The sequence below is a fragment of the Belonocnema kinseyi genome, chromosome 5 (assembly GCF_010883055.1).
Source record: "Belonocnema kinseyi isolate 2016_QV_RU_SX_M_011 chromosome 5, B_treatae_v1, whole genome shotgun sequence".
NCBI classification, from domain to species: Eukaryota; Metazoa; Arthropoda; class Insecta; order Hymenoptera; family Cynipidae; genus Belonocnema; species Belonocnema kinseyi.
The window spans coordinates 65,123,820-65,136,651 of NC_046661.1; the positions used below are offsets into that span (position 1 = coordinate 65,123,820).

The 12,832-nt window shown below is 34.7% G+C and overlaps 1 protein-coding gene across 1 annotated transcript in view; it reads right to left on the bottom strand.

Moving 5' to 3' along the window:
• Nucleotides 1-5,099: 5,099 nt before the first annotated feature.
• LOC117172683 (WD repeat-containing protein 92) overlaps nucleotides 5,100-12,832 on the bottom strand; it is a 268,458-nt gene continuing 260,725 nt past the window's right edge. Inside the window, exon 4 of the mRNA XM_033360818.1 lies at nucleotides 5,100-5,359. Within this exon, the coding sequence (XP_033216709.1) occupies nucleotides 5,152-5,359 (208 nt within the window). The 3' untranslated portion in view covers nucleotides 5,100-5,151. The remainder of the gene's footprint in view (nucleotides 5,360-12,832) is intronic.

The window sequence follows — 12,832 nt, forward strand, 5'->3', positions numbered from 1 at the left end:
CGGCGAGGAACAAAGTATCTGCAACGAACATGCTTGCCGTCCCGGTAGTACTCTATTCATTTGGAGTAGTTCCATGGACGAAGAACGAGCTCAGATCCCTTGCTATAGGGACAAGAAAGGTTATGCACATGAACACAAGCATGCATCTTAAGTCTTCCGTTCCGCGACTGTACATTTCACGCCGCCAAGGTGGTCAAGGAATATTGAGTCTTGAATGTCTTCATAACAGGATTTCTTAAAATGGTCAGGAATCACGTAGAAGTCGGTAAAGGAGCGTTTCTGTACAAAGCAGCGGAAGAGGCTGCCGAAAAACTCGGACTTGACTTCAGTATTAGGGGTGAGCAAAATGCATCAAATCTTATCTATCTCAAGTGCTCACTACTGAAAACCGCATATACTGGAACTTTATATTTTCGACAATTGTTTCTGTTGCACACTAGAGGCCTGACATGGTTCTTCTTGACTTGGAGAAGCGAACCATGTTCGTTATCGAATTTTCGGCACCAGCTGATAAAAACATCATAACCAAGGAGAATGAAAAGAAAGGGAGGTACCGAGACCTTATAGGGGATTTGCAACGATTGTACCCGTAATATTCTGTTGAACTAATCGTCCTTATCATCGGCGCTCTTGGAGGTGCCAAGCTTTCACTTACTAATGGCCTAAGAAGCATCCCTGCGTGTCAACAATATGCTAAAACACTTGCGGGAAAAAATGCAGAAGGCGGTAGTCCTTGGGTCGCTCCGTGTTCTTGGGGTGCACGAGGCTTTTGCTGCATCGTCGTATTGATTCCTTTACAGACTGTAACCACCTATCTCACGGTCGTGAGACGAGGTTGTGGCTGAAATTTTACCGCGATTTCGCTGGGATCGGGTGCAATTTTCCAGGTTAGCACCCGCTCCCGGCGAAATCCTGCGGTTGTCCTTATGACAAATTTTTAAATATATATTAATATTTTTTAAAAGAGATCTCTAATCTTTACTGGATGGAAATGTGAATATTAATTTATCTTTTTGTTTTTAATTAAAAATTCATCTGTTTCTGGAGAAAGTTAATTTTTCTTGGATAAAAATGCAACTGTTTCGTTCAAATTTAATTTAGTTTAAAATTTATATTCTGGGGTTGAAAGGAGAAATGAAGTTAGAATTCATTTTTTTTAAGATTCATATTTTCAGGCGAAAATTCAATTTCTTGGGTAAAAGTTTTAAAATTAATTCCTTATCTAAAAATTTAATTGTTCCATTTTTGGAAGTTTAAATGTCATTTTTGTTAGATAAAAATACATCAGTTTTATGGAAAATTAAATTTTTGCTGTAGTCATATTTTTTGTTTGAAAATTCCTTTTTTGTAGAGAAAATCCGTATGCTGGTTTATTGGTTCAACAATTTATATAGACTTTTATTTCTTTCTTGCGTTAAAATTCTTAATTTGTTGAAAATTCGTCTTTTTGTTTTTAAAATTCTTTTGTTTTGGTATAAATTTCATCTTTTTTTATTTAAATATTAACTATTGCAATTTTTTGGTTAGGAATGGATCTTTTATGTTGAAAATTTAACTCTAATTTTTAAGCATACATGAATTGGTTCAAAATTCAAGAATTTGGTTAAAAATATATCTTCTATAGTAGTAGAAAATACTTTTTTTTTAAGTAAATTAATATCAAAATTTTAAATTTCTATCTGAAACACTATTTTATTCCGTGTATAAAAGATTATATGTTCAAAGTTTTACGAGGTTAAAACTCCTGGTATTTGAATATTAATGATCAACGAAAATGAACAATCAGCGAATAATTTTGGAAAATACAGTAAGAAGGGTGGATGATATTTTGTGATTGTTACAGGCGTGAGGGGGGGGGGGCTTAGAGAGGGCATATAATCATTTAGGTAATTTAAGTACGGCCCTTTTTGAAATAAAGTAACATTTGAAATGAAAAATTAAACTACAATCTTGTACTACACTTTCAGATGCAGCCAAAACTGTTCCCATTTTCGAGGAACATTTGATGAAGAAGAATTTAAAGAGCATATGAAGGAGGTTCTACGCTGCACGACATAAAGATTCCGCAATCACGTCAAAGGAATCTTTTAAATGTTTCTGCGGACATCGACGTTAAAAGCACATAAGAAGAAATTCTGAGGAAGGAAATCGACCGACTATCACAGGAGGTGCCTGAAAATGAGGATTTTGGAAAGTCCTTAGACTGAAAACAAACATTTTGCCGACGATGAATCTGAAGATTTATTTTTTTTATTATATTAATTAACGTAAAGTATTATTTAGTTTTTCAAACCCTTAATCAAATTTATGTTCTTATTTATTTAGAGAATTTCTTATTGCAAAATTCATTATGATTTTAATATTTTAGGCTACTCGTAGACGGGATGCACTTCATCGGCACGCGTGCGCCTCGCACTTCATTGGCACGCGTGCGCCTCGCACTTCATCGGCATGCGTGCGACTCGAACGACGTGTGACACATATGTCACGCATATGCGGACACATTTTATTTAAAATAATCGATTTTATAGTGCGATGTAATGCCTCTGATCAGATAATAAATTATAAAAAGGTAATAGGTGTAAGAATAAATCACTTCAGATAAAAAAGACCTTGATGATGCTAAGGAGATAATTTATTATTAAAAAACAACAGTCGGCATTTCGAGATACAAAATCACTTTTCATAAGGAAACAATAATACAAAATTACTATTAAAATATCACTAATCTATGTCTAATGTCTAATTTGCAAAATTTAACACAAACTTTATTTTTTAAAATCTTTATTTTGAAAAACGTTCAAAAAGTTATTAAAGGATTCAAATATAGAACATCTTCCGCGACAAAGCAGAATTTCATAATAATTAATAATGAATTACACAGCTCCACAAAAATAGTGGTCTGACCGAGAGACTCAGAGCATTGTATCCTAGTGTATTTTGACCCGCTAAATCCAAATCCGAAGTCAGAAATATGAAATTGGCTCATCTTTTAACCCTTACCTCAAAAAACACTCTTAATTAGGTAGTTCCCTGCTAAATTCGAAAAAAATAGAAAGTGGTCTGCCCGGTGGACCAGAGGAGTGTGTTCTTATTTAGTTCGACCTGTTGAATCCAAAGCCAAATTTGCAAATATCAGATTGGCTTCTGTTTTAACCCTAACATCAAAAAACACTTGTAAAAAGGCCGTTTTCCGTCAAATTCGAATGGAGTTGATAATAATGTATGTTTCTAAATTTCTTCGCCATAGCCATCGAGTGACCTTAGTCTCGACAGTATGCCTTTGAAGAGTAGAAAACCACCAACAAGCTGAATCCCAAGGTTGGTAAAGTAGCCATTCCTCCTGTTCGGTGACTGATCCAGTTAGTAACCACGTTTATTCGGGACAAAATATACAAGGATACACTGCTCTTTTATTTTAGACAGACCACTTTCTTTTTTTCGAATTTGGCGGAAAAGGCCTTTTCATGGGTGTGTTTTTAGGTTAGAGTTAAAATACGAGCCAATATGATAGTTCTGACTTGAGAATCAGACTCATCACGTCAAAATATATAAGGATACACTGCTATAGACCGGCAAGCAGACTACTTTCTTTTTTTTTAAATTTGGCGAGAAACCGCCTTTTTGCGGGTGTTTTTTGAGGCTAGGGTTAAAACACGAGCTAATCTGATATTTTTGACTTCGGATTCAGCGGGTCAAGATACATAAGAATACACTGCTCTGGCCTGCCCTATTGCAAATACCTATATAGGTCACTAATGGGATTCTATATGAGGATCCTATAAGTGACCTATATAGGAGTCACCTGTAGGAAATAAAACAGCTTCCTGCATAGGATACTATATGGAATCCTATTGGTGACCTATATAGGGCAGATTATGAACCGGAAGTGTTGCGCAGTAGTTTCTTATAGCAGATACAGCTGCGCACATGCCTTCACCATGGAATCATTTAGGATTCTATAAAGGATCCTATGCAGGAAGCTGTTTTATTTCCTACAGGTGACACCTATACTGGCCTATATAGGTAGCCTTATATAGGGTCCTATATATGTCACTTATAGGATCCTTATGCAGAATCCTATTAGTGACCTTCACAGGGGCGCCGGTCAGACCACTTTCTTTTTTTAGAATTTAGCGGAAAACCGCCTTTTTAACGTTAACTTTTTCAGGTGAGGGTTAAAACACGAGTCAATCTGATATTTCTGATTTCGGATTCAGCGGATCAAAATATATAAGGATACACTACTCTGGTCTGCTGGTCGGACCATTTTTTTCGAATGTTGCGGAAAACCGCCTTTTTTACGCTTGTTTTTTTTTAGGCCAGGGTTAAAACACGAGCCAATCTGATATTTCTGACTTCGAATTCGAATTCAGTGGGTCAAAATACATAAGGATATAATGCTCCATTCTGCCAGCCAGACGAATTTTCTGTGTGAGGCTGTGTTATTAAATTTCCTACAAAATATAATTTGTACAAAGCTTAATCATTGTTCTTAATTCTTATATAATTTTTTTAATGTCTTAATTTCGAAATACTTCCTTTTTTATATTTATTACAATTCTTTCAATTATTTGTCTCTTTATTACGAATAATAAAACATACCAAATTTTAGAAAACGTTAAATGTGCTTCTCGGTCCGAATTGATATTTCCGGTGTCATTTTAATCCGTGGCATACACACTATAGTTTACTAACGAGGTATACACCGCTGGGTTAGGTCCACCCGGCAAACTTTAACAGTTCATATCGTTCCTATTTGAACAATTTGGACTCTTTTTTTATCGATTTTACAGAGAAAAGCCTCAGGAGTAATCTGGATGTAATGTGGAATAATCCAAAAGTAAACCCAAGAATAAAACCAAGCCCGGCCATTGGTTATAGCTCAGCTAACTACGCCCTTTCTTCATATACAAAACAAATTAACGTAAGGGGCCGAGTCGGCCTGGCCTGAACACGGGCCGGACTGAACTTAGATTTCTCAATTATCCATTTCACAAACAGGCTGTCAAAAAACCTGGTCCACGACCCGTGGAATCCTATAGATTAGCAATATGATTCTATTTGCATAATTACGTTTAGAAATAAAACGCTAATGGTCGGGTGAATGATTTCTTTCTTATTTTTATATCATTGTATACAATTGATACATCAGTAGAGATCCAACTTTGTTGTAATTAATATTCGGAGACATTGATCAAAAGAAGTGCAAACAGCTAATCCCTGCTTATCGGGACTCCAATCGAGAGCGCTGAAGGGCTGCGACGATAAAGTGGAATTCTGTAAACATTTCACTATTCCAGGAACTCCATGATCCATACCACCTGGACCCGTTTCTCTCCTTTTATCTGGATAATTGCTGAAAAAGTAAATTCAATTAAATTCTTTAAAAGCTAAATTCATAAAAACGCTCACTATCAGCCTTTTATATTTTAGTGATTACCGTCAATGAAGGTAAATTCAGACGTCTTAGATGAATTTGGACATTCCTAAATTGATAGTTTAAATTACTTAAGGAGGGTCGATTTAACCAGAATCTAGAACTAGATAAGGCTTGAAATGATTTCAGCTTATTGGAACAGTTATAAATAACTTATCCCATCAATTTAGGGAATTCAGGGGTGTCCAAATTTACCTCACATGCCCAAAATTACCCCGTTGGATGATAATTGATAGATATTTATGACTCATCACATCGAATTGTGTTTTCAGAACCAAATCATACAATTCAATTGACATTAAGGAGATTGAATTAATAAATCTAACCTTGTGAGCAGTTTGCCATTTTTAATGTATTTTCGAAATTTATTGTATTTTGCAATCTAAAAATTCTGTACTAGATGTAATCTTATGGTTCCAAAAGTATACTTTAACCACCTTAGTTTCAAACAATGCACGTAGCATGTTACTTGGAGTTTTAAGCAAACATTAATGTCTCACAAACTAAACGAGATACGAAAGAATAGATCTCATTTCTTTAATTTTAAGGATCAGGTGTACCAGTTTATCAGTTCATATGACATTGGCCTACGGGTGACAAGTCAACAAAGGAAAGGAAGTTACAGAGTTAATACAAAATTAAATTCTAATTACCAAAAATTAATAACCAATGCTGTTAAACAAGGTACCAAAAAAACTAAATTATTGGTAAATGCCCATCAAGACGTTTTATTTTCCCATTGAATTCAGTTTATGTGCGCAAAAAGTAACTATTACAGAAAGAAAATCATTTAGAGGTAAGTGTTACTTTCTCCTTTTACTTTGATGTGACAGAATTCTCCGTCATCTTCCACTTCCCCTCATTTCTACCTTTTACCTGAAAAAAATCTCTTCGGTCTAACTTTAGCAACAGAAAAACCACTTAATTCACGTGACAGGCTCCAACATATCTACTTTTTCTTTCGTAAACTATCGAAATCATCCCTGTTGAAAGTAAAAACATAGAAATCCTATGACTTTCAGTCATTTTCTATCTCAAATATAGAAATGGATAAGGGTAACTTATGCGAACTTATCTCTCATATATCTATCTACATCTCTTTCTATCATTTATTTTTCTCTTTTTATTTATTGCTTATTCGGCTATATCTTTTTCTATCTCTTCTCGGTCTACCTCTATTTTCTTGATATTCCTTATCGATATACTTCTACTCTTGTCTCTTTTAATTCGCACTTATCTATCCTCACATACCTCTCTTATGTTTTCTGTGTATCTTTTTCCATCTTTTGAAAACCTCAGATTCAAATCTATCGTTTTCAATCCCTACTTCTCTATACTTGTCTATAAGGGTGATTTATTTTATACGAAGTTTCGCAAGGTAAAGGCGCTAAAGTTTAGAATTTACGCATAACACTTGAAATTTCCTATGATATTTCCGTGGTGAAAAATTTTGTAAAACCTAAAGAAGATAATTTTCTTCAATTTAATGTAAATATAACTTTTACTGAGGGAATGACGACTTAAGATATTATCAGGATAAAGAAACTTTAATACGAATGTTTTCAAATTAGAAATATAGCACCATATACGCGTATACCGTTCTCACCTGTTAAGGGTGAGCTAGATTCCTTTAGGCTTTGCATTATCAAGGGAAGAAGCTGTGTATATTGGTAGATTACTTTCGGTAGTTTCACTATATGCTAGTAAAGTAGCAGGAAGATTCGCTATTGAATTAATTTCAAATTTATTGCCGGATCCACGTATGGTTGTTTAAAATATAAGAAGGCCTTGAAATCGTTATTTTAGCCCTTTTTTGAGACAGGAAGTAGTTACCTCCTTTCAACTTGCACTTGCTTAGAGAAATAATCTGATTAATCGGATGCGGGTTTTTTTTCAATTCCATAAACTGGGCAGAAGCATTTTCTTCTCGTTTGATGAACGAAATAAACCTAAATGAACTACTTCCTAGGCGTTTCACCGCTTTGAAATGATCCTCATCATCTAGTAACTTCAAACTGTTTTTTATCACAGGCTTGACTGTTTCCTTCGTATTTTTGTTCTCCTCTTAGTTTTTTCAAGGAAGTCATATTACTTGTTCTCACCTGTTCTTCCAGGAACTCAATTTTACAGTCTTGATCGACCATAGCAGACTTTATATAGTTTTTTTCCTTTGAGGCTAATCGGACGGGGTGCACAAAAATGGCGAAATTTATTAAACACTTAGGACTTACTAACGGCCGACGGTATATCGCTTTTAAAAATGCACTTCGAAAACTGTCTAGACCCCGCGAAAGGGATTTCGCAGTAGCGGCATACGCGTTTACTATCTGGTTTTTCGATAAAAAATACGATACCTGCTAAAAAATGAGAGTAAAGTGGTGTATCAATGACATGAATTGTGTACAAAGCCGACTAACAGCTTTTGCCACTGATAGCACACCCATACTTGATCGTACTACGAAAAATTCACTGTCCCTAAAAGTCGTTTCTGTCTTTGTGGCAATTTTAAATTAGAATAAAGAATGCAACTTGTGTTTTTCTTTTTGTAATTGTTTGACATGTATTGGTTCCGGAATATGCAAAGTGTGGCAACTCAGAAAACAAGAAACGATTGGCCGCGTTTCAATCGTATTTCCAGTCGTATGGAATGTGTATCTTAAAGAGGAATGACAGATTGCTTACGTAGGTTAGATGTATCAGGAAATCGGAAAAGTGATTATTTTACGATTCACCAAGAAATATTTCGTTATCGATTAAAAAACGACGATTAATCGTAATAATACTATTGGGATCAGCTGCGCTTCAATACGCTATCTATTTTTTCAATGCGGCCAAAATGTGAACTCGCGAAACCGCAGGTAGGATTTTGAAGATGCATTTTGATTTGATCTTGACAACTACATTTTCTAATTATTTCGTTAAGTTTAAACTACTAAGTGGATGAAAAAAATTAAGATTTATTGGAAACTAAGTATTACATATGTGTAATAATTTTCCTATTCAAATTTACTTGCAGCCACTTCCCATTCACTACAATTAAATAATGAAGAGCGTAATCTGCATTATACAGTTCACCGGACTTCGTCAAATATCAATTGCATGATGCAGATTCGTTTCTGTAAAAGTGAACCTGCACTTCTCCATTCAATTTGAAATCCTTCAAACTCCATTTCATTAAGAACTTGAAACGATTCATACGTTTCTTCTGTCAATCGTAAATCAAGAATTGAACTTAATTTAGTTTTTTGAGGTTACGTTCTCCTGATCAGAATATCTTAAAACTATAGAACGAGTACATCTGCGAATGTGGCTTGGCAGATTTAATTAAGACAAAATAGCTGACCAATTCAGAGAGTCCCAAAACAATTGAAATGCGACTTTCTCCATCTGGAATTTTAAGATACACATTTCAAAGCGCTCCAGTTCAATCGTTTCTTTTTTCCTGGGAAGTGATGAAAGGATGCCGCTGTGAACTCGCTGATAATAATCGATAATAATTTTGCAATTAAAAAAAAATTATTCATTGAATTATTTACATATCTTGTTGTGTTGTAACGTGTAAAACAGATATGGAAATGGCGCATTACACAGAATCGTATAAATAAGTAATTATTGTAGACCTATTTTCGCTTTATAGAACATTAACATTACTCGCATTCCCAGAATCTAAAACACTCTCAAAAGGCATTCTCAAAAACTTCAAAACAATTTGCTATAACTAGAGAGAAAATTATTATTTGAATATCTTGAGGGAGGGATGTAAATTTCTTATTGAAAGTAACTAAATCTGCAGATCTTTGCAGGCATTTGAAAATCATTGTCCTTATTCGCTTGATAAACATAACATGTCAACTCGCGGTAGAAGTGGAGGCCCCTCCAGCCTAAGAATAATTGGTCGTGAACGTTTCAAGGCTGTTGGAATAAAGAACAGTTTACTGTAACTATATTAACGGCGCTTACTTTTTTCAAACTATTGTCTACATACAATCAGATATCGGGTTTCAAGTTCGGAGAAGGAAATAGAAGGTACTCAATAATTTTATCTGGTCCAACGTGTTTGTATTTATAAAAACAAAATTACTTTCCATACATTTTTATTTCAGAATTATGAACAATTATGACCAGATAAGCCATCTATAGTACCTTTTATTTAATTTTTCAAAATTTTGACTCTATATCTCATTTCGATATCTCATTTCGTGCTGCATTTGGAAAAATAAAAACAATTTTAAATCACAATGGTTTTAAACCGTGACACTGAAAATTGAAACTTTAGTAGTGTTCAACAATCAAAAATGCAAATATTTTTAGCAAACGATGAAACTTGAAGTAATTATGTCAAAAATCAGATCATTGGAGAAAAAAATTTCAAAATAATTTGATCAATGATGATATTTCAAATAAAGAAAATTATTTTTACCCATAAGATTTTAAAACATACAAAAAACAAATATTTTAACAATGTTATTGGTAACTGAATTTGAGGCTGAAAAATCATCTGTGAGGCTTTCATTCCAGTCAACCAAAATCTGCAACAGAAAAGGTTAGGAACAATTTTTGAAGATTGATCACTATGGCATTTGACAGGGTAGTCGTCCATTAAAAGTGTCTAATGTGTATTAAAAATTGGACTAATGTTCTTCAGAATTTAATAGAATTCAAAAGTATTAAAACACAATTTTAAAAATCCCAAATATTGTATTGATTGTAGTAAAATTTGACTGAATTCAGAAGACTAAACGAATTGCAATTGAATAATTGAGTGTGATTGAGACACAATTACCTTAAGCTGCTTCGCTCCCTAAAAATATTTAGATTTTTTATTGTTGAACACTACTAAAATTTTAATTGGCAGTGTTACTATTTAAAACCATTGTCATTTAAAATTGTTTCTGTATTTGAAAATGTAGCATTATCAGTCCATGCGTCCGGTCTAAATACCTACATTACCGACTTTTTTTAAACAAGCTCATGTCTACGCGAATTGAGATATCGAATCAAAAGTAGGAAAAATTAGATGATCATAATTGTTCATAATTATAAAATAAAAACGTATGAAAAGTAATTTTTGTTTTATAAATGCAAACACGTTGAACTAGATCAAATTATTGAGTACCTTATATTTCTTTCTCAAACCTTAAAACTCTATATCTGATTATATGTAGATAACAGTTGATAAACAGTAAGCGCCGGTAATATATTTACAGTAAACTGTTCCCTATTTTAAAAGGCCTTGAAACGTCCACGACCAATCATTCTAAGGCTGGAGGGGCCTCCACCTCTACCGCGAGTCGACACGTTATTTTTATCAACCGATGTTCATTGGCTGCTCCGTTCTCGTACCGATAAGGGCACTCTAAGCAACCTTTTCAACTGCGCATGTGCCGAAAAGCGCGGGTTAATTTTAAATCAATAAATACTATCAATGATGAAACTGATAAATACACCCACTCCGAGTGTAGTAACTGCATTTTAGCAATTCCTAAAACTACTATCTCACGCAGTTTCACAGTCCAAGGGGCGAAAGACTGTTGCGATTGCAGTCCAAAAACATTAGCAGTGTAGCCGAAAGGTGGAGTGCGCGGGGACTCACGTGAGAAGATTCCACTTGTGAAAAAGTCGCAGACCGTGAGGTTATCATGCATTTCAGTGGTTTCCCAGTGTTTTTGTTGACGTAAGACAATTTGCCAACTAAACATCAATATAATAGGATCAAAGAACGGCTCAAATATTTTTCAGGATAGTGAGTTTTCTGACATTTGGTACCGCGACGAAATGCTATGCTAGGTGGAAATGTCAGCCATGAGGAAGGTTAGTACATGGTACTACCAACACTGCACGCGACTTTTTGGAGCAACTCTTCTTAACGTAAAGGTAAGTTATAAACGTCTGAATAGTAATCTTTTGTAAATGTATAATGCATTTGCGCAATTCTATTTCTTCATCCTTTTATCAGTTAAGACTTTTTAGTTTCACGAAATACAAGCCACTGTCCGAAATTTGAGGATAGAGTGCGACTAACCTGAAAATTTAATATTTTATTTTATTTAGTGACAGTGAAACGTCGTCAATCGATAAAAGAATAAAGCATGACTGAGAAAAAAGATTTAAGTTTCAGAAAAATTACTGTGTAAAATTATTTCTATTCTATATTTCGATATCTACGAATAATGAATCTTCGCGAATTTTCTCTATTAATTGCAAATTTTTGGTGAGGTTTCTGACTGTGTCTTTCGAAGGGCGTTTTAGATTCCAAGAATGCGAGTAAAATTATCGTTCTATAAAGTGAGAATAGGTTGTACAGGGCATATTTGTTAATAAATAATGGAATAAACAAGGAATTGGAAAAACCTTATTTATATGAGTCTGTGCAATGCGCCAATTCCGTATGTGTTTTACACAACAAGCTATGTAAATAATTCAATAAAAAATATTTTTAGAGTTCATAGCAGCATTCTTTTAACACTTGTCACACTTTTCATATTTCGGGACCAAGTAATATATGTCAATAAACAATTACAAAAATAAAAAGAAAAGTTGCATTTTTTATTCTAATATAAAATTACCGCAAACACAGATCTCAATTCATGTCGTTGCGACACCACTTTTATTTCATTTTTTAGCAGTTAACGGATTTTTTTGAAAACCAGATAGTAAGCGCACATTCCGCCACCGCGAAACCCCTTTCGGGGTCAAAAAAATGTTCAAAGTGTATTTTTAAACCCTCAAAACCTAATTACCGTCGGCCTTTGGAAAGTTTTGAGTGTTTGATAGATTTCGCCATGTTTGTGCCCCCGTTCCAAAAGCCTAAAGGGCATGTGACACTTATTCGCTTATTCCTATATAAACTCTCCTAAGCCCCTTTTCTCTTTTCTTCTAAAATTTCAGCTTAATATCTCATGTCTTGTGGAATTTGTATGATCAAAAAAAAAAAAATGTCGATAAAGTTGAAATCGGATAAGTGCCACATGCCCTTAACGCCTTGTTTTCGTTTGTCTGCTGATCGACCTTCTTGTGTAGTGAGAAAATGGATTGATTCATTGTATCAAATATTTCCATCAAAGCAGAAAACAGCTCAAAAGACATTCGTGACCGTCCGCGAAGAAAGGGACCTCAATGTTAGCAGGCAAATTTTTCAGTAAAAGCGATTGAAGAGGCGGTCGAAGTCAAGCACCCAGAGCGTGGGGGATAAGTTCCAGAATCCAGCCCCTTCACTCACGACTACAACCTCTCGTTTCGTGTTCAGCTAGTCAGACAAGCTATTGAGTCACATAGCCACAGAACAGAAAGAGATGTACGAGGGTGGATTGATAAGTTTCCGGCCTGACCAAGAGATGGCGCCACTAGGCCTACCTTGAGGTGGCGTTCTATAGTACCATCCTTAGATAGCTT